This window comes from Podarcis pityusensis, assembly GCF_964106645.2.
Source record: "Podarcis pityusensis genome assembly, chromosome: 3".
Lineage (NCBI taxonomy): Eukaryota > Metazoa > Chordata > Lepidosauria > Squamata > Lacertidae > Podarcis > Podarcis pityusensis.
Genome location: NC_138026.1, coordinates 16,143,995 through 16,166,145, shown reverse-complemented (window position 1 = coordinate 16,166,145; position 22,151 = coordinate 16,143,995). Strand labels below are relative to the sequence as shown.

At 43.5% G+C, this 22,151-nt stretch overlaps 1 protein-coding gene across 1 annotated transcript in view; it reads right to left on the bottom strand.

The window, feature by feature from the left end:
* Positions 1–22,151, bottom strand: part of PCSK2 (proprotein convertase subtilisin/kexin type 2) — a 129,030-nt gene that overhangs the window by 92,137 nt on the left and 14,742 nt on the right. The window contains exon 2 of the mRNA XM_080999144.1: positions 6,974–7,078. Coding sequence (XP_080855270.1) covers positions 6,974–7,078 — 105 coding nt within the window. The remainder of the gene's footprint in view (positions 1–6,973; positions 7,079–22,151) is intronic.

Here is a 22,151-nt window from a genome sequence, read left to right as displayed (position 1 = left end):
GAAGCAAGAGCTGGGCCATAAAGAAGGCTGTTCGCCAAAGAATTGATGCTTTTGAATTATGGTGCTGGAGGAGACTCTTGAGAGTCCCATGGACTGCAAGAAGATCAAACCTATCCATTCTGAAGGAAATCAGCCCTGAGTGCTCACTGGAAGAACAGATCCTGAAGCTGAGGCTCCAATACTTTGGCCACCTCATGAGAAGGGAAGACTCCCTGGAAAAGACCCTGATGTTGGGAAAGATGGAGGGCACAAGGAGAAGGCGACAACAGAGGACGAGATGGTTGGATAGTGTTCTCGAAGCTACCAGCATGAGTTTGACCAAACTGCGGGAGGCAGTGGAAGACAGGAGTGCCTGGCGTGCTCTGGTCCATGGGGTCACGAAGAGTTGGACACGACTAAACGACTAAACAACAACAAGGAGGAATGGGAAAGCTGTTTATGAAAAAACTGACTTCAGCTTACTAAAAAGAGAATGATCTTCTGTGAGGCACAAAGAAGGATCATAGTTCAGTAGCAGAGCGTCTGCTTTGCATGCAGAAGGTCCCTGGTTCAGTCCTCAGCATCTCCAGATTTTTCTGAACCCCTGAAAAACCACCGCCAGCCATTGTGTCTATAATGAATGGTCTGAACTTGGCACAAGGCAGACTCCTAGGTTCCGAAGGTCTTTCAAATTGACATTCACTTCTCAGCTATTTCCGGGAAGATTGTGTTTTCCATCCCCACACACCACAACGTCATAAAAAAGCAATTTTAAACACATTTGCACATTGTTAACTTTTGTGTACACACTGCAATCATGTAACAATACAAAACGGAGCGTGCCTCAGCAGGAGACTGTTTCTGAGCCGTCCTAGCTCAAAGAGTGTGTATTAAAAAACAGGTTTTTTTTCCATTTTACACTTAAGTACGGGTGGAGGGTTATTTGGGCAAAAACATCTCTATGCAATCAAATTGTAGCTCCTTTCCTATTGGAGGGAGTTTATGCTGAGTCACTTTAAAGATCTCAAAGCACTGAAAAATAAGAAAATGACAGGAAGGGCTCTTGTTACTGGAATTCTTTAGCTTAATAATCCAAACTTGCTATTTGTATATCCTGGTTATTCCCCTATGGATGCTTCATACACATGCAAGATCAGTGCCTGCTAACTATTGTTTCTACAACTGTTTGAATTATATTCCAAGGAGTAAGTGCCTAAGAATAAGATCTATTTGCATAACAGACCTTTCCCCCCTCTGTTGTGGGGTTTCCCTGAGAAGATTTAGGGGGTGTGGAATGGGGGGAGATGCCCCATTGTGCAAGCAGACCTTGTGCCATGCATGAAACAACTTTAAGTGGATGATTGCTATATTTTTAACACAGAGACCGCCAGGGGCTTAGGCTGGAATAGCTCAGTTGGTAGAACATGGGACTCTTAATCTCAGGGCCGTCAGTTCAAGCCCCATGTTGGGCAAAAGATTGTGGCCCCTTCCAACTCTGCAATTGTTAAAATTATACAATTCAAATGAAAGAACTAATCTGTGAGAACGTATGCAGACGAAGCTGCAGGTGTCAGAATTTATGCAATAAAAATCAACTCGGGATCTTGAATGACCTAACATAACTGCAGAAATTTTGCTTTAGAATTCTACTAATCTAAGCATCATGTTCTTCACAGGGATATGCTTCATGAACATCCATTGCCCTGGACTCATTCAGGATGCAGAGTAGGATATCAATTCAATAAATAAGCAAATAAATATAGAATAATTTTGGAGCACAATATGCAGAAGCAAAATGAAATCTACTGTGTGTTTAGCTGTTGACCGCTAGTTAAACTGTGACAATCTGTTAGCTCCAACAGATTGCTAGCACCCAAAAGATTGCTAAATTTGACTATCTTTTGCCTTGACTCGGGGATAGCACAATCCTATACAGGGCCACTAAAAAAATGAGTCCTACTGAATTCAGTGAAACTTTTCCCCAGGTAATGGTGCATACAAGATTGATGCCCTAACCCACACCAGTTTTAAAACCCAGTTTTAATAGCAGCTTGAGGGCTCTGTGGAAGCAGCTAATGAGAGGGAAACTCTCCTTAGGGAACTCTTAAAGGAAATCCATGGGCAGCTTAGTTGGAAATTTGTTTTTGTTTGGTTTGGTTTTTTAAAAAAGTTCTCATGAATATCCACCAGCGTTTTACTGCAAATTTCCCCTAATATAAACATCTGTATGCAACTTTGGCCTGATATACACATTTTGGCAACTTTCCTTACTATTCATCTTTGTTTATAATTTTCATGAGTGTATGCATTTTTTTTAATGCACACCTTCAGGAGCGGACTTTAGTAAACCTTTGTCATAGGGTGCCCTGTGCAAGGCCAAATCTGGCACCCCCAAATGGATCTTCTCAAGTGTGGATCTTCTAAATTTTGCACTCACACTGCCCTAAATCCAGTGCTGCACCTCGCCCCAGTTTCTGTGTTTTTGGACACACAACCTGCCTGGAGAACTGCATTGCAAAATTCGTTCAAAGTCCTAATTTCAAAGGATTGACTGTGTTTCAGTTCTTGCGTTGTTTCCGAATGTGAGAGCATGCTAGGTTCACCTCCCAATGCAATCTGGGACCGTCTCTCCTTATATGTCCCACAAAGGAACTTACGGTCTTCAAACAAAAACATATTGGAGGTCCCAGGCCACAGAGAGGTTAGGCTGGCCTCAACCAGAGCCAGGGCTTTTTCGGCTGTGGCTCCGATCTGGTGGAACACTCTGTCACAAGAGACTAGGGCCCTGCGGGACTTGACATCTTTCCGCAGGGCCTGCAAGACAGAGCTGTTCCACCAGGCCTTTGGCCAGGGCACAGCCTGAATCCCTCCTTTGGTAATCCTCACAGAACTTCTAGCCCAATGGTTGCCATTAATCTGATTTGAATTAATTTCATAATGAAATGATTTTAGAATGTTTTATCATTTTACTGTTGTTAGCCGCTCTGAGCCCAGCTTTGGCTGGGGAGGGCGGGATATAAAAAAAAATTATTATTATTATTATTTCTCCCCCAGCCCTAGAGACATTAGATGCACTCTGGGCTACACAGCCCCATCAAGATCCATTGGGCAAGAGGAGGTCTTTGGAACTGTAGCTTTTTAGTTATGATACATTTTCAGGCAGAGCAGCCGGGTCATTGTGGGTTTCCTGGAAAAGAAATTTGGAGAAAAGGTGCAGGAGGAGGCACACCAGTAATGGACAAGCCAAGGAAGAAAATGAACAATTGATCTTGTAGCATACAGGATCAAATGGCCTGGAGCAACAGAAAACCACTCTTGTTAAGAATCCTCGACGGAAACTGGTGGTTCTTTGTGTATTTTGTTGTATTTTCATTTTCTCTAACTCCTCACAGGAATAGAAATGCCAGGTGATATTTAGCTCTTCGCCTCCAATAATGGCTTTTGGTTATTGTAAAAGGAATAGAATTATCTTCTCCTGTCTAGTCCAATATTAAAGCTGTATAAATCAGTGCTATGCAGGCTGGGTCTCACTGTGCTTCGCTGCTGAAGAAGTGCAATAGTGTAACTTTCTAGCCTTCATTTATTCCCTGTTTCAGCTTCGGCACTGATTATTAGCTTCTTTTTCTTTTTCTTTCCATGGAAGTATCATGTGTAAATTATGAATCCAGTTCCATCATGGCCCTACGGACCTTTTCTCTGTACGCATCATTTATTTTATGCTTTCTTCTTCTCCACGTAATTGTGTTGGAAGAAATGCAAGAGAAAAATTTCTATGTCTCAAACTCACAGAGATCCGACAAAGTCACTATTCCAGCTATTATATCCCTGACCTCCTCAGAGATATTTCAGTCTGTCTCTGAAGAGGGGTAAAAAAAAAAAAAAAAACCTGGTACAATTTTATATTTATTTTTCAATCTTGAAATTGCATATGCTCTTGAGAAAGGACGCAGGCTTCCTTAAAACATGCCCTGTTGCTATCAAGCATACCTGCATTTAAGCCAATTTATCTGTCGCTTTCCTTTATCTGGAATTAATGAATTTAATTGACTGCCAGGGGCTTAGGCTGGTAGAGCAGTTGGTTAGAGGAGATTAAAAATCTCATGGTTGTGGGTTCAAGCTCCCTGTTGGGCCAAAGATTCTGCCATTGCAGGGGTTGATTAGATGATCCTTGTGGTCCCTTCCAACTCTACAATTTTATGATTGTTCAAATTATACAATTCAAAGGAGCTAACTAATCTGTGCGAATATATGCAGATCAAGCTGCAGACATCAGAACCTATCTAATAAAGATCAGCTCTAGATCTTGAATGACCTAACATAAATAACCATACGTGAGAATATTTTGTTTAACTAGTGGCTCTCCTTTTTCTGGAATTAATTAATTTAATTGTGCTACAATCAAATCTTTAAACAGATGACCAAGTGATAATGAAATAGTAAATTGTTACGAAAGAAAAACGGGTATGTGAAAATAGAATCAGTGACTCCTGTTTGGGAGATTCTTTAAGGGACAAATGCTATGCTGAGCTACCCTTCACAATTCACTCTCAATTCCTTTACACATGTTCATTCCCAGGGAGAGAGAGAAGTGAGTCTTCAGATCTACAGTGGTACCTCGGGTTAAGAACTTAATTCATTCTGGAGGTCTGTTCTTAACCTGAAACTGTTCTTAACCCGAGGTACCACTTTACCTAATGGGGCCTCCCGCTGCCACCGCGAGATTTCTGTTCTCATCGTGAAGCAAAGTTCTTAACCTGAGTTACTATTTCTGGGTTAGCGGAGTCTGTAACCTGAAGCATCTGTAACCTGAAGCGTCTGTAACCCGAGGTATCACTGTACTCTATGGAAGCTATTTTAGTATAAACCCAGTTCTCTTGACAATAGTGACCACTCCCCACATAAAACGGGGGGCGCCCTTTGCGTGGACGCACGCAGCCCCTGGATCTGGAGAGGCTCCATCAACACAGGCTTGGATTCGCCTTCCCTCAGGTGGGATACCTGGAGGTCTCCACCTACCTCAGTCAGTTGTTCAATCCCGCCTGGGGGAAGTGTTGCCAAGGAGACCAGGCCAGGTAGGGGAGGGACTACCTGCCCACACAATCTTACCTGGGAATCCTCACTTGGCTCCAGAGCTTCTCCCACCCTACCCACCCTCAGTTAAGTCTTATTTTGCAGGTTAACTTTTCTTCACAGGTATGCGGACCCTACTACATCAAGGTCGCTGTTAAAGGGCCGGAAAGGAATTCCCCTGCATTGGCAGGTTTTGCCTTTCCCGTAGCAAAATGTCACAACTTTGGCGGTATCAGGCCTTGGGCGGAATCCTTTAGTCTATCTTCCTCTTTGCAGCGGCGATACCAGGGTTCCCCGTTAAAGGGGTTTCTGAAGGGAGGCTTTGACCGTACGCCAAGAGGTTGTCATTGCTCTCCCCTGCGGCGGAGTAACGGGGGCGACCATCTCTGCTTGAACATATGCTCTCCAGAGCCGGCCCACCCCTCCACACACACACACACACACTGGATAACCCTGATGTTCCCTAGGTCCCCGGCTGGGGACTGCGGAGGGATAACGCCCAAAGCCTGAGCCAAGGTCTACCCACATCTGAAATATAATAAAGTTGTGGCCAATTTAATCCCATAGCACGTTGTCTTGAGTCGTTATTTTACATGACGGGAGGGGCTGCCCGGGATCTGGGGGACTCCGCCTGTCCACGCAATGATCTTCCACACCCATGAGCATTCTGCCACAAATCACATTTTGAATCCATGAGGTGGACTCATGGAACAATTCATACACAGGAAAGTGTTTAATTGGAGCAGCAATTGGCTTACCGATGACCCTCTGAACTATCCTATTAATGATTTCAAACCCATTAATGACCATTCTGTCTATGAGTGACCCATTCTGACAATGGGCATACCAGGGAGTATCCTCTTGTTATTGTGTAGCATTACGCAGCTTGAACCTTTGTAGAGATAATTACTTAAGACTGTCAAGATGACCACAATTAAAGGGCAGCTTTCTTAGACCAAGACAGTCTGAGCCAATGTGGTGCAGTGGTTGCAGTGTTAGGCTGGAGAGATGCAAGTTCAATACCCCACTCAGCCATGAAACTCAGTGGATGACCCCTGGCCAGCTCTCAACAGAATCATCCTCACAAGCTTGTTGTGAGGTTAAAATGGAGGAAAAGATAACCGTGAAAGTTGCCTTGAGCTCCTTGAAGGGAAAGGAAGGATATCAATGACATAAACGAAAGAGGATATTTACATAGATGAAGTTCTTGTGGATTGTGGAGCAGATTTCCTGAATTATTATTTTTTAGTTTTTTATTTATACATTTCATTAGTTTTACAATCAATTTGACATTCCAAAATTTGACTTCCTTCCCGCTTTCTGCGGTTTCTTAAATTTATTTTTTAATGTCTTCTGCATATCCAACCTCATTTAATTTGCTCATTTAATTATCTACTGTAAATATGTACTCATAAACTGCAGGTTTATGAGTACATATTTTACACTAATCCTGCTAATGTTTTTATCTGTTTACAGTTTATCTGTAAATATTCAATAAACCATTTCCATTCTTTTATAAAAAGTTCACTAGCTTGATTTCTTATTCTTCCGGTAAGTTTTGCCATTTCTGCATATTCCATAAGTTTTTGTATCCATTCTTCCTTTACTGGGACTTCTGCTTCTTTCCACTTTTGGGCAAGGAACATTCTTGCTGCTGTAGTACAATTTAGGTAGTTCTGTCCCTATAATTCATGAATTTGACATGTAGGGCAATATTCCACATGGAAGTGATGCCATATTTTTCATCTAAAGCTGCCTTATATTGATGGGCCAATTGCCTAACTCTAACCCATCCATTCAAATTGGCAGTGGCTCATCAAGGCTTTGGGCACAGAGGGGGATCTTTCACTGCCTTATAGCACATGTCAAACATTTGATTTCAAATTGTGGCTATAAGATGGAAAACCATTAAGAGACAACTTACCCTGGGGTCTTTTTCTAAGCGAAGCTGGTGCTGAAGACTGCGCCGCCTCCGACCCTTGGACATCCCATTGTGGAAAAAATGGTACCCATCCTCTACAAAGGGTAGCTGGGGAAGATTTTGAACAGTTAAGTATTAGATAACATGCTCGTACTGACCATCATGATAATCTACAATACAATCTCTATAAACAATGGGTCGAATGGGACTGGGCAACCTTCGACCTATGGGATCTGTCCTTGGGATGCTCCTCACACTTCCCTGTAGGCCATGACCCTCAATGACCCTGCTTTGAACCCTCCTTGGGTGTTTTTGCCTGGTTGGAACGTTGACCTTGAATTCTGATCATGCCTCTTTCCCAGTTGTCTGGGTGGAGGAGAATAAAGAGGAATTTATGAGTACAGTGGTACCTTGGTTCTCCAACTTAATCCATTCTGGGAGTTCATTCGACTCCCAAAACTGTTCAAAAACCAAGGTGCGACTTCCAATTGGCTGCAGGAGCTTCCTGCACTCAAGCAGAAACTGCGTCGGATGTTCAGCTTCTGAAAAACATTCGTAAACCAGAACATAGCTGTCAACTTTCAGATTTGAAAATAAGGGATCAGCAGCCTCACCTGTCCCGGGGACAGTCTACGGGATATCTAACAATCCGGGATAGCAGTGGGAAGCAGCAGGAAACGGCGCTGGAATAAGGGAATTTCCCGCAAAAAAAGGGAAGGTTGACAGCTATGAACCAGAACACTTACTTCCGGGTTTGCAGCATTCGAGAGCCAATTTGCTTGACAACTTAGCCATTTGAGAACCAAGGTACCACTGTATGTGCAGAAGCTAGCCTAATGCACAAAGGCAAAGCTAACATTTGTTGTTCTACCACTTTTGTCTCTGGTCCCACCCACAAATGGCATGCAGTTGCACAGCACCAGATTTAGGGCAGTATGGGAGCTTCCTACACACAGGGCACTGCGCCAAAAGGGTGGAAAATTGAGATGACCCATAACTGAGAAGATCCATTTGAGGGCACCAATTTTTTTGCCTTGCACAGGGTGCTATATTACAAAAGTCTGCCCCATGGTTGTTTAGGGGCCGCCCCGAAGGGAATAAAGCTCTTGGGTTGAGAAGCATTCTCTACTTCCAGAGCAGAGCATTCAATCCCTCAAAGAGTCCTACATATTATAACCCAGAGGGGGAAGCAATAAAACTAATATCATTAAGACCAAATTGAGTCTTCGGCCAAGAATATCACACTTGTGCATGTGTAGCTGTGGCAACATAAACAGCAGCCTGCTTCTACATATCCACAGCAAATTATGGTTATGGATATAGTACCATCCATGTACATTTTGCTTCACAAATGCAGAAGAAAATGTTACGCCCCCGCCTTGAGGAGCATACAATCTAAAATTAAAAATTAAAGAAAGGCAAGGAAAACTCATAAAAGTCTAAATCAGTTAGAATTTTGCTTTTAAACGAATGCCTAGTTCCTGACTATGCTAGAAATATGGCGACATATACTGTATTTTTTCGTGTATAAGACTAGGTTTTCTTCCTGAAAAATAATGTAAAAAATTAGGGGGTGTCTTATAAATGGGGCCATCTCCCCCCCCCCATTTTCTTAAAGTCTCCAAAAATGGGGAGCATCTTATACAGGGGGGTGTCTTATAGACGGGAAAATACAGTAAATCTTGCATGGCATGGACTGTTTTGATTTTCCACCAAAGGAAATGAAATCCTCCTCTATCCCGCTCTGTTTGTCATAAAAAAAAAAATAGTACATGGATCCCACAGGGCACCTTGAATGTTACAGATCATTGGGAGCCAGGTCTGCCCAGCATTGAACATAAATCTGAAAACTTTTTCGTTCCGCTCACAAAACACAGCTAGATGCCTGTGAAAACTGGACATTCAGCGTGACTCTCAACAATTTCCTCAGATGGAAAGAAGTGTTGACAAGGGTTTTACCTTTTCATAATGAGAGACTGGGAAAATGCCTCATCACCCCATTGCAATTTTTAAAGCCCAAGTTGGGACTGATGGAGTGATGAGGTTATGCATTCTCCCTGCTTCTGTGCAAGACTAGCATGCAGGAATGAGAACATTCGTTTGACCGAGGAAAAAGTCCACACAAAAGGTGGCTGTTGCTTAGATGCGCTGTCCAATTTTCACACGAAAGATGTGGAATTAAATCTGCTGTTCCGGATGCCCCCTTCAGAGCTTGGAGTTCCTCTGTAGTCATGTGGCAAAATATGCCAGCTATATCTATTGTTAGGGGAATTACAGGAAATTATTATAGAGGATCTAGGAAATCCACTCAGAGTAGTTGGATTACCATCTCTCGCACTCACTCGCTGCCCACAAATATGATGCAATGACAGTCTGTGTTTGTGGAAAGGAATGACAAAAAATAAATAGTTTGAGATAACAACAACAACAACAATATTGTTTAAAATAATTTGATTATTTATACCATCCCCATCTGGCTGGGTTTCCCCAGCCACTCTGGGCGACTTACAACACATAAAAAATGGCAAAACATTAGACATAAAAAATTCCCAGATACAGGGTTGCCTTCAGATGGGAAGAGGCACAGACAGAGTTGAGTTTTGAGTTATGTGAACTAAAAAAAAAGGCATCTAGGAATGCAGAATCTCTCTGTCTCTCCAAGGTGAGGAAGCAATTAAGCTGTGTGCTCAGTGTCCATATTTGTAAACAAAGTCAAATGTCATAAGCATCCAGTCAAATGCCATAAGAAATGCAATAAATCTTTACTATCTTCTTCTTAGTGAACAGGGCAAGCCCAATATATTTTACAGCCTGAGGCAATGGGCAAGATGTCATTCTCCCCATTGCATGTACAGAAATTAGCCAGCCTGGCAGGTGAAACTTACTTCAACACTGATGACCTGACAGCTGGGTACCGCCTTTGGGTTTTTATTATTATGATTTTTATTATTTATTTATTTATTTACTTATTTATTTATACCCCACCCATCTGGCTGGGTTTCCCCAGCCACTCTGGGCAGCTCCCAATAGAATTAAAAGCACAATTTACAACACAACGCCTTGGGAGGGCATTCCACAGGGCAGGCACCACTACCAAGAATCAAGGGGGTTCCCCAACTGTCGTCTGAAGACTACCAGCCATCCATGTGCTTCATACAAGTGGTCCACAGTGCGTCTACACTAAATATTAATATTGACCATTAATTATATTTTCATTCCTTCTTTTACTTCTTATATTGTATTTTGGTTTTGTTTTGTTTTAATTTGTTTAATCATTTTTTCGATACAAACAACAACCGCAAAAGACATATACAACAAAAACCATAGTAACAATAATATTTTTGTTTTAATTCTATGGAATTCAAATTGTGATACAATCAGATACAGCGTAAGAAACAAAAGAAGCAATTGAAAACCAAAACAGCACATCACAACTGCTGCAACAGGCAGTAAAATCATTAAGAGGTCTGCCAAGACCCTCAGTGACTTTTAAGTGGTCCATGGAGGTGGAGATTGGCACTAAACAATGTAACTGGGGAAATAGTAGCCTATTAGTATCCCCCCACCCCCACCCCACAAACAAAGAAACTAGCTATCTGTAAAAAGAAAGGTTATTGTGCTCTATGACAGCCTTCCCCAACCTTGTGACCTCCAGATGTTCTGGGCTTCGGTTCCCATCAGTCCCAGAAAGCCTGGACTAATCTTCAGGGATGATGGGAGCTGTCATCCAAAACATCTGGATGGCATCAGGTTGAGGAATGTTGCTCTGCATTTACAGAATCTATCTTTCTCAACTTGTACTACGAAAAACAGTTGCATGAACCCACTCTAAGCCAGTCTCTTTTGGATTTCAGCTATTTAGATGGCTGCTGAAAAAATACCCTGTCTACCGAGGGACCCTGCAATTCAGCCAGACTGCTAAGACTGAGATAAATGGCACATATATTCCTCCTCACTGAGGCTGCTCTTATGGAACATTTTCAATTGCACCGCACGTCTCCATGCTATTTCTTGCTCAGAATAATTCATAACCGTCTGGTTAGCGACTCATCTGCATTTTCAACCCCATTTTTATCGGTGTTATCGTGCTACCCTCTTTCAAATTACAACAATAAAAAAGGACTGTGACCTATTTGGCTAGTTCCTAACAGAACACTTCTGATCTTTTCTTCACAATGAGAAAAGTGGAAGACAGGGTGTAACATGATTGCCTGTGATTGTACAAAACGATTAACCTTGAACGATGCACTGTCACACCTTTCTGGCATGTCTGAAAAGCCACAGAAGCCATTTTAGTTAGCATTTCTGTCTATTTCACTGGCCTTCTAATTTCTTTTGAAAACAGAAATCCTCCTCTTTAAAGGTCTTGTTCTTCTAGGTATAATCCTAAAATAAAAGCTGTTGCAACTTACAAATTCCTCTTTGGCCTTATGTAATATTAGACAGGAGTGCCTGGCATGCTCTGGTCCATGGGGTCACGAAGAGTCGGACACGACTAAATGACTAAACAACAACAATATTTCTAAAGACAAGTTTCAGTTAGTAATTCATACATGCTTGATTTCAATAAACCTGTTGAATAATCAAAAAGTAGCAACTTGCTATACTCAGAAAGGGATAGGCAACGGTAAAGGTAAAGGGACCCCTGACCATTAGGTCCAGTCGTGGCCGACTCTGGGGTTGCGGCGCTCATCTCGCTTTATTGGCCGAGGGAGCCGGCGTACAGCTTCCGGGTCATGTGGCCAGCATGAATAAGCCGCTTCTGGTGAACCAGAGCAGTGCACAGAAACGCCATTTATCTTCCCACCAGAGCGGTACCTATTTATCTACTTGCACTTTGACGTGCTTTCGAACTGCTAGGTTGGCAGGAGGAAGGACCAAGTAACGGGAGCTCACTCCATCGTGGGGATTCGAACCACTGACCTTCTGATCGGCAAGTCCTAGGCTCTGTAGTTTAACCCACAGTGCCACCCACGTCCTTTAGGCAACGGTACTAATGAGTTAATTGGTACTAATTACTTTAGTCATTTCTATATTAGTACTCTATATTTTTGTATATTTTCTTAAAAACAGATGGCCTTAGAGCAGGTGTGGGGGAACTTTAGTCCTCCAGATGTGACTAAACTACAATTCACATCATCCCTGGCCATTGTCCATGCTTGCTGGGGCTGATGGGAGTTGTATTTCAGCAACATCTGGAAGGCCAAAGGTCCCACAAGAGCTAAGGCCCAACACGATTAGAAATCCTTAAAAATAACATGGCACAGAAGTCTTGATTCAGCTTTATCACACATTACATTTAAAGAACTCTTTGGCTACTTCAACAGTCATGGCATCCTGGGAACTGCAGTTTGCCAAGGGTGCTGGGAACTGTAACTTTGCAGCAAACTATAGCTCCCAGGATTCCTTAGAGGAAGCCGCGTCTGTTAAATTGGTATAATGCATGGTGTGAATGGGACTTTTTTGCAGCTGCCAGGAAGGCATTCGTATAGCCTCTGTTGGACCGTCAGTGATGTCACAAATCAGCTTCTCAGTGGGTGATGGTAGCAGAGAAAACAAAACCCAGCACCCTCTGCTAAACAGCTGATCAGCTTACGTGGCTTCAAAAGGCCTCTTGCCAACAGACAAAAGTGTGGATTTTTAAAATTATTATTAACCATAATCACTAAGTTTCAGAGGCAAAATGTCACTCAATGTCAATCATTTTGGTGGCAGCAGCAGGAAAGGCTATTGCCTGCACCACAGCTGACTGAAAGTATTTGCCTGTCCACTGTGGGTGATGGGAAGCTGGATTCAATGGATCTTTTGTCTGATCCAACAGATTTGGTCTGATCCAAATCTTCGTAGACTTTTATTTGTACCATTGTCGGTTTCTTGACTGGTGGCAACCCTGGCAGCTAGATTGTTGGAGAGATGCGTGCCCAGCCTTCATTTCTCAGGCCCTCCCTCAGCTTCTGCATGCTCATACCTCCTTGCCTGATTTGCTGTAAGGATATTTTGTACTTCCTCTAACTAAACACAATTTATAGGTTGAAAAACTTCCTTCGGTGCCTAAAACCAGAAGACTGAAGATTCATACACACTGTCTGAGAGTGACTCCCCCAGTTTCAGCTGCATTGATTACTCTTTCCTAAGGATGGCAACAATTAAGCTCTAATTGAAATCCACACTTTTTATGATCAGTGGTTAATGGCTTAATTAATCCTGCCAATCAAATGAACAGCATTTGCTTCATGTTTTAGGTTTTAAGGGCTAACTGCCAGGCTATTTATCCCTCAGAACATCGGGAAGCAAGTTAAAGCTCACGCTGAACAAAGCTTTGTGGGTTCTGTTATTCGCCCACGAAAGAAAGGTCACAGCATCTAAAGCACGTCAAGGATTTTGCAGAAGAAGAGAAATATTTTTAGGCACGAACAATGTGGACTTGAAAATGCTTTACATTTCATCATCCTTGTGTACCACAGATGTTTTTCATGGATGGAACAAGTTGCTCACCCCTGTGAAGAAAGATTTGTGCCTGGCACTCGGCTAGCACTATGAAAAATGTAAGGCAGTGGTGGCAGCAAGAACAGATGGCTGCTGGTGCTTTGCAAAAGTCATACATTCTGATATTATCAACATCATCCGTTATACAAGCAAAAATCGGTAATGGCAGAGGAAGAATAACATATTTAGGGTTACTTGGTATCTTGTTTTGGGGGACATTTAACAAAGCCAGGCTGCTGTAAGGTAAAGGTAAAGGTATCCCTGACCATTAGGTCCAGTTGCGGATGACCCTGGGGTTACGGCGCTCATCTCGGTTTACTGGCTGAGGGAGCCAACGTTTGTCCGCAGACAACTTCTGTGTCATGTGGGCAGCATGACTAAGCAGCTTCTGGTGAACCAGAGCAGTGCACGGAAATGCCGTTTACTTTCCCGCTGGAGTGGTACCTATTTATCTACTTGCACTTTGACATGCTTTTGACCTGCTAGGTGGGCAGGAGCTGGGACCAAACAACGGGAGCTCACTCCATCGTGGGGATTCGAACAGACCTTCTTGTTGGCAAGCCCTAGACTCTGTAGTTTAGACCACAGTACTTACCTAGTCACATTGCTCCAAAAGAGCAACCATTGTAGTGAGAGACAGGACAGAGTTTTGGTTAGAGTGTTGGACTAGCACTAGACAGACCCAGGTTCAAATCCCATTCAGACCTGACATTCACTTGACCCTGAGCACTTTACTTTACTGCATCTTAGCCTAAGCTACCTCACAGGATGTTTATAAGCATAACAGCTGGGGGGGGGGGGAGAGAGAAAAGAGAAGAAAAGGACTTTGTATGCAACTCTGAGTTCCTCGCAGAAATGGTCCGGAATTTTCTGGACATGAAGTGCTACCTCACTGTTACATGCGCTTCAGGTTACATACGCTTCAGGTTACAGACTCCGCTAACCCAGAAATATTACCTTGGGTTAAGTACTTTGCTTCAGGATGAGAACAGAAATCGTGCTCCTGCGGCGTGGCAGCAGCAGGAGGCCCCATTAGCTAAAATGGTGCTTCAGGTTAAGAACGGTTTCAGGTTAAGTACAGACCTCCGGAACAAATTAAGTACTTGACCTGAGGTACCACTGTATACGTAATGCTGCAGTCCGGGCGAAAATCAATGAAAATATCCGGGGAAATCCGGGTGCCCATGTTGGCAGTGTCGTTTTTGCTGATTTCCCATAAAAATAGCTCCAAAATGGCAATTTTGTGCCAAACTAGAAACTTCATCACCCCACCCCCCAAAAGAACTCAACAACTTTGCCAACTTTCTGCCTGGATTTTCACTGTTTGAAATACAGCAACCCTGGCTACTGTACAAAGATAACAGCCACCACCATTGCTCCAGCCACAACGTCATCTGGTCCAACCAAGATTTCACCTCTCACTCTGCTCACCACGAGCCTACAGCCCCCTGAAATTTGCACACAAAGGAATATGACCCTTGAGCTGCAAAACATTCCCTAGCCCGTTTTAGAGATTTGTGTGACGCATGCCTGAGAGCGAAAGTAACCAGCCATAAGAAGAGGAAAGATGTGTGAGCATATGAAGGAGCCATTTTTAGCACCAGCAGCATATGGTTCCTGAGAAAAACGAAATGCCACCCGTCACATTCCCTCTGCCGAGTGGCTCCCTACCAACAGTGCTGCGCAAGGAACATGCTTAATTATTTAGATAACGAAAGTAAATATAATTCCAGCAGCAGATGACATCCTCACTGTTCCCCCAAATGAGACTGATATTTTTTATTGGTCTTATGCATCCTCCTTCCAAAGCACCCAGCAGGGAGATAAGAAAGGCTCTGGATGACTTCATGCATGATGTTTCTCACTCAGTGATGAGCTGATGGCTTCTGCATATAGGAAAAAAACATCACACAGCACAAATGCCGCATGGCATACACACTTTTCCAGCCTGATCCTCAATAGAAGTAGCTTGTGTCAACTCCAGGTTTTGGAGGACTCTTGGACAAGACAGAAACCCACCCATTTCCCCCAGCTACTCCTTGCCTTCCTTGTCACTGCTCCCACTTGTGAGGCAGAAAGCCAACCAGCTGTTAGGGACCATGCTGAGGAGAGCTGCACTGAGGACGAATGGTGGAAGCCACCCCCTCCCCCTGATCCTGATCCTGTTCCTGAATCTCCCCAGGAGCAGGAGGACAGTATAGATTTAGAACAGTGGTTTGCAGAGGGGCATGGTTCAGAAGGCAGAAGCTGGGAAATACTGGATGGGGAACAGCTAGGAGAAGAAACACTGGGAGAGAGAGGGTTAACAGATTCATAGTCTTTGGAAAGCATTCCTCCAGCGCCCTCCCCAAGATTGAGAAGAGCTCAGAACAGAAAGCGCAGAGGGTACAAGCTCAGATTACAAGACATAGGAGTGATGCAGATTAATAGGGACGGAGGGGGTGTGAGCCTTAATTGGGAGCACTGTCATTCTAGGTAGATGGGTTCTTTGTCTCTCACTGTGATTATTAAAGAATCTAACTGGTAAGACTTTCCTTTCGTTTGATCTCTTCTTATTTACTGCCATGGGGAAGAAGCAGATTCCCCAAAGCCTGACACCAGCAAACAAGCAGCATCCACTACTACCACTCCCCACCACTGCAGTTGCCTAAGCCAGAGCAAGAGGCAAGAGAGTAAGCAAACACGGGCAATGGGAAGAGAAGGAACATGGTCCAGGAGGCTGCTGCCAGTGGCTCTCCTGCTCAGATGTGGGCCCTCATCAGACACATGATCACGTGACACCAGCCCTTGAAGTTGTTCATTTATTATTTATTTATTTATTGAATTTATATACCACCCTATACCTGGAGGTCTCAGGGCGGTTCACAGAATAAAATCAAAATCTATAAAATCAAAATCAGAACAATAACAACACCCCCCCCCCAAAAAAAGAGCCACATTTTAAAAGGGTTTAGGATGTCCATCAGGTCAACCAAAGCCCTGGTTAAAAAGGAATGTTTTTGCTGCCGCCTAAAGGTGTCCAAAGAAGGAGCCAGGCAAACTTCCCTGGGGAGAGCATTCCACAGATGGGGAGCCACTGCAGAGAAGGCCCATCTAAAGGTGAGAAATGGGAGTCACAGCATTCTCCTGATCTACATCCCTAAACTGGTTTGGGCACTGACAACTCAAAGCTCAAGATGAATTCACTTTCCTAGGCATCCTGTGGGTATTCAAGAGAGTGCTTGAATACTCTAGCCAGAATAGCACCCTCTGGAAATTATAAGACAATTCTCATCATCTCATTGAAAGAGATGGGTTTGCTTAATGTGGAGAAGGGATGTTTAAAAGGGAAACATCAAATACCATATACCAGTATTACTACAGAAGAAACATCAGCATGCTGAAGGCTTTTGTACCTTGGCTGTCCTTTGAAAGATGGGCCCTGGGAGTCAGGAAGGGGAGAAAGATAATGCAAGATATTACCCTCTCCAGAGGGCATGCTTAATGCTCCCATGGTGAGAACCTACAGTCACTTATCTTCACTGTTACAAAACAGTGGGTGGAGTCATAAAGATGCCCAGAAGGGCTGCCTGAAGCCTTTAAATTATTCCTCATCTTAATCTTTTAAATGTTCCCTAATAATGCCATGGAGCATTACCAGCACAGAATGCAGAGGCTGATGAGAAAGTCTACTTACATCTCCATCCACTTTTTCTCTCACTCGCTGAATGATCAAACCAAAGGAGATCGCTATGCCTCTAGAGCCCTAGTGACCAAGGAGCCAGCAGAGGGAGCTGTCACAATGAAGGGCGTGTCACAATGACCTCCGCAACCTAGCAACCACCAGCACTCAACTGACACTACTAAGTTTCCTTATATGGCTTTTAATCCATGTTCAGCATTTTACAAGTATGTAAAATGATATTTATTCCTTTATATTCAAGCTTCCATTGTTCCTGTGCATTAGCTATCTAATCTACCTCTCTGCCTCTTTGGTGCAACTGCCACATACCAAAAGGCTATGGAAAGGGCTCTGTGTATTCGAAAATTCACAAAGTGATTCGTTGCAGCTCAACAGCAGCCCTTTCCTTCTTTTCAGTGTCATCCTGTATTGCTGAACAGTGGAAAACCAGAAATCACCCCTTGCGTGTTTATTAATTTTATTCCCCTCCTTCACTAGCAGGTCCCAGAGCAAGTTACAACCGTCTAAAATTATTATCGTTGTTATTAATTAAATTTGTATACCGCCCTATACCCACAGGTTTCAGGGTAGTTCACAGGATAAGATCACAATATAAAAATACAAAATACATAATAAAAACAAAAACAACCCAATAACCCCCCCAACACATTTTAAAAGGACATGAGATGTCAATCAGATTGACCAAAGGCCTGGTTAAAAAGGAACGTTTTTGCCTGGTGCCTAAAGGTGTACAGTGGTACCTCAGGTTACATACGCTTCAGGTTACAGACTCCACTAACCCAGAAATAGTGCTTCAGGTTAAGAACTTTGCTTCAGGGGGAGAACAGAAATTGTGCTCTGGTGGCGCGGCGGCAGCAGCAGGCCCCATTAGCTAAAGTGTTGCTTCAGGTTAAGAACAGTTTCAGGTTAAGAACAGACCTCTGGAATGAATTAAGTATTTAACCTGAGGTACCACTGTACAATGAAGGTGCCAGGAGAACTTTCCTGGGGAGAGCATTCCACAGACGGGGAGCCACTGCAGAGAAGGCCTGTTCTCATGTTGCCACCCTCCAGACCTCTCGAGGAGGAGGCACACAAAGAAGGCCCTCAGAAGATGATTTCAGGGTCCGGTTCATATGGAAAAAGGCGGTCCTTGAGGTATTGTGATCCTGAGCCGTTTAAGGCTTTATAGGTCAAAACCAGCACTTTGAACTGGGCCTGGGAACTAACTGGTAGCCAGTGCAATTGGACCAGGAACAATGTAATATGCTTAAACCGCCTTGCTCTGGTGAGCAACCTGGCCACTGAATTCTGCACTAGCTGAAGTTTCTGCACTGTCTTCAGAGGCAGCCCTACGTATAAGACATTTAGTTACAAGTCACTGTGTGATGAGTGTGCATGCATGATCCAAACTTAAGATGAAAGAAAGAAAGAAAGTTCAAGTAAGTTGTGGTTTCTTTTTAGTTCTGAAGGAATAACCAAGACAGAGGAAAAGTAAAGCACTGCATTACACAACAGCAATACTTCAAGACAAGTGTACACCGTTAATATTTTATTCCTGTAGAATCTAAAGGCCCGCTCTTGATCCTCACAAAGATGGCGTCAGACTCAGAGAAAACACATTTCATGCAGGTCAAGACTTCTGTTCATTTAATGGCTCTGAAGCAGGAAAATATATTATTAGTATTTCCATCCTTCCATCACTGTGATAGAAGGGGTGCCATAATGATTATTATCCATGCTACTATTGAAGGAACTAAAATCTTGTCTTTCTTAAAATGTGGCAATCCTTCTCTTAAGATTGAGTGCCTGTCCAATAGCCTGAATCCTACACTATCAGAATCTTGTTGCTGTTACATCCCCAATTTCTCCATTAAGGAAAGACCCTCACTCAACTGAACTGTGATAGCTCTACTTTACAGTGTATTTTTAACACCTCCAAGTAGTTTATCCAGTCCTCTGCATAGACTTCATTATCGTGTTTATCATCATACCTATTCTTCAAAGGAAACATGCTTTCCTCCTTCACAGAAATAAAATTCTGTTTGCAAAGGATGGGGGTGAGCAAAACAAAGGCACACAATTCTCTGCTGAATACAGTACAATAAAATGATGTTGGTGGGTGAGGATCCCAGCTCCTTTGATGGCCACACAATTGTTCTGGTACCAGAGATGCTATGTAACTTATTCAAGCAAGACCCCAGCCCCCAGTCTCCAATGCAACACAGAAGACAATTGCTCGGGCTGGTTAGATGTCCTCATGCCACCCTATTCTGTGATTGTTCCATACGCCGGCTCTGACTCACCATCTACTTTGTTTGCCTCCCTGTACATCTTGGAGATTTCCTATAATTAATTTCAGAATGGCTACATGTACAGCTTGCTGCCATTTCCAATTTGCGTCTTCCCCCCTTCAGACAGATGAGCAAAAGTGCATACACATATTGCATCAGGCAATTCCTACTTGCGCTGACTTTGATTCAATCAATACAGCTCATGCATGTCTTGTCACTGATTTGATCACAACGCAAAAGGAATCTTGCTGCTTTTGTGTGATCGCAAGATGATTCCTTTGGGCTCCAGTGTGACTATGCCTTGTAAAGAGTACTTGACCACAAGATCAGTTAATCCCCATTCCTGGAAAGAAAATCAAGTCAGGATTTTTTTTTTGTCAGCATCCTTAATGATTTCTCTTTGCATGTGTTGGTTAATCCATTAACACTCTTGTTTTGAAACTAAAGCATATGCAATGGAGCAAAGGCCAAATGCTACGAATGGATCGTTATTCATTATTCTTCACAGAGTAGCACCCAAGCAGCTTTCCTACCAGTGAGCACTCAATAAATAATTGAAACAGGCTTGAATAATACATAGGAGGCTTCCCATCTCCTTTGTTTCAGTCACATCAGTCTCAATGGAAATTCGGCAAGTTTAGCATTATGGATCCTGATGTGGATGACTAGTGTACATAACAAAACAACTGCACATTCTCAAAGCAAATTGCCAAACGTTGACGTTTCCGTTCCCTGTTTTTACAGTTACTGCCAAAGACCTTAAATATTTGCTCAGAAAAGAGAGCTGAATCTGGAGCATATCACTTAGGCTCAGAGGTTGCTGCGCCTTGCAGGTCTTCAGCTAACCATCTTTTTAAATAAAGTAAGGGCCAGACATCATGCCTTCCTGTGCCTTCGGCTGCTGATCCACTGAGAGACAACTGCTCTGGGCTCTTTGTCAACTCTTACCAAGCTGAAGCCATTCCATCTGGCTGCAAAGCAGAGGGAAAGGGGAGAAGCAGATTGCTCCGCTGACTTTGCTGACAGACCACTGACCTTTGCCTCCACCTCAGTCGCCACTCCAGCAAGCTATCTGAATTGTCTCAGTTCCAGCTGTTTGCTATAAGAGCTGTAGCTTTAATAACTGCTGGCCAAGCTCACTTTCCCCACCTCCTTCCACCTTCCTTTTGTGTCCTGTCTTTAAAACTTTGAGCCTACTTTTTATTAAGCAACCACACTGGGTGCTGTTTTGGCTAAAGAGCAAAAAGCATTTTGAGAGATTGAAGCTCAATACAGAGCTTGGGTGGACTTAAGCACAGTGCGTGCCTCTTGGTACTGCAACCATGCACAGTTCTCTTTAAATCTACCAAAGTTATGGAGGGGGGGAAAGCAGCATTTGCATTGCTTCATCCATGACACAGGTGGCACTGTGGGTTAAACCACAGAGCCTAGGGCTTGCTGATCAGAAGGTCAGTGGTTCGAAACCCCGCGACGGGGTGAGCTCCCGTTGCTCAGTCCCAGCTCCTGCCAACCTAGCAGTTCAAAAGCATGTCAAGTGCAAGTAGATAAATAGGTACCACTCCGACGGGAAGGTAAATGGCGTTTCCGTGCGCTGCTCTGGTTCACCAGAAGCAGCTTAGTCATGCTGGCCACATGACCCGGAAGCTGTATGCCGGCTCCCTCGGCCGATAAAGCGAGATGAGCGCCGCAACCCCAGAGTCGGCCACGACTGGACCTAACGGTCAGGGGTCCCTTTACCTTTTACCTTTTATCCATGATATTTCTATGCTATAACTTTTCGGAGGGGGCCGATATTTGAGAAAATAGTCTGACGACTCCAAACAAGCAAGGTTGCTGCTGTAAAATCTCCTGAGGGGCAGATGGGGCTTGTCAACCTGGGAAGGTAGCCCATCTAGGAGAAGGGAATACAGTCTTAGCTTGGTTCTCGAATTTAATCCATTCCAGGAATCCGTTCGACTCCCAGAACAGTTTGAGAACCAAGGCGTGGCTTCTGATTGGCTGCAGGAAGCTCCTGCAGCCAATCAGAAGCCTTGGAAGCCACACAGGATGTGCGGCTTACAAAAATCATTCGAAAACCTGAATGCTCACTTCTGGTTTTCGATCGTTTGGGAGCCAAACGAGTTTCAAGGCGTTTGGCTTCAGAAATTCCACTGTAAAGCAAAGCCAAAAAAAAAGCAGGCAAAAAGAAACAGGCAATTCCACAACAACACAAAGCCAAAAAGTTTTATATTGTCAGTTAAAACGGCACACTTTTGGTTTGTTTTTTTAATCTGCATAAGGAAAGCCAGATGAATAGAGGCTGAGAGAAAAAAATGAGCCAGCATTCTGCTGTGAAGCACAGTGCTTCAAGGGATGTATTGTGCTTCTCCTTGTAACGTCGTTCCTTATTCAGCAGTAGTAGAAAGTGCCTTTGGCTTTTTAAAGAAGATTTGAGAATATTTTGCCTCTATTTCAGAGCAGAAGAGCTGCAGCGAAGTATGGGTGAGCAGACCAATGATTTGGAGCCTCCACTTCCTGCAACAAATATTTTTGAAGACACATTTCAAGCAATTATGGGGAATTTGTAGCTGTGGTCACTGGCTAGGGCTGAAGGGAGCCGGAGCCCAACAGGAAATGGAGGGTCACAGGTTTGTGGAGAGGTCAGAGTTCATCGTGGATGGAGCTCATACTTGCATTGAGCATTCATGCCTTTGCCAGATAAAGGCTTTTGTTTGTAGTTAATGCCAATCAATGAATGGCA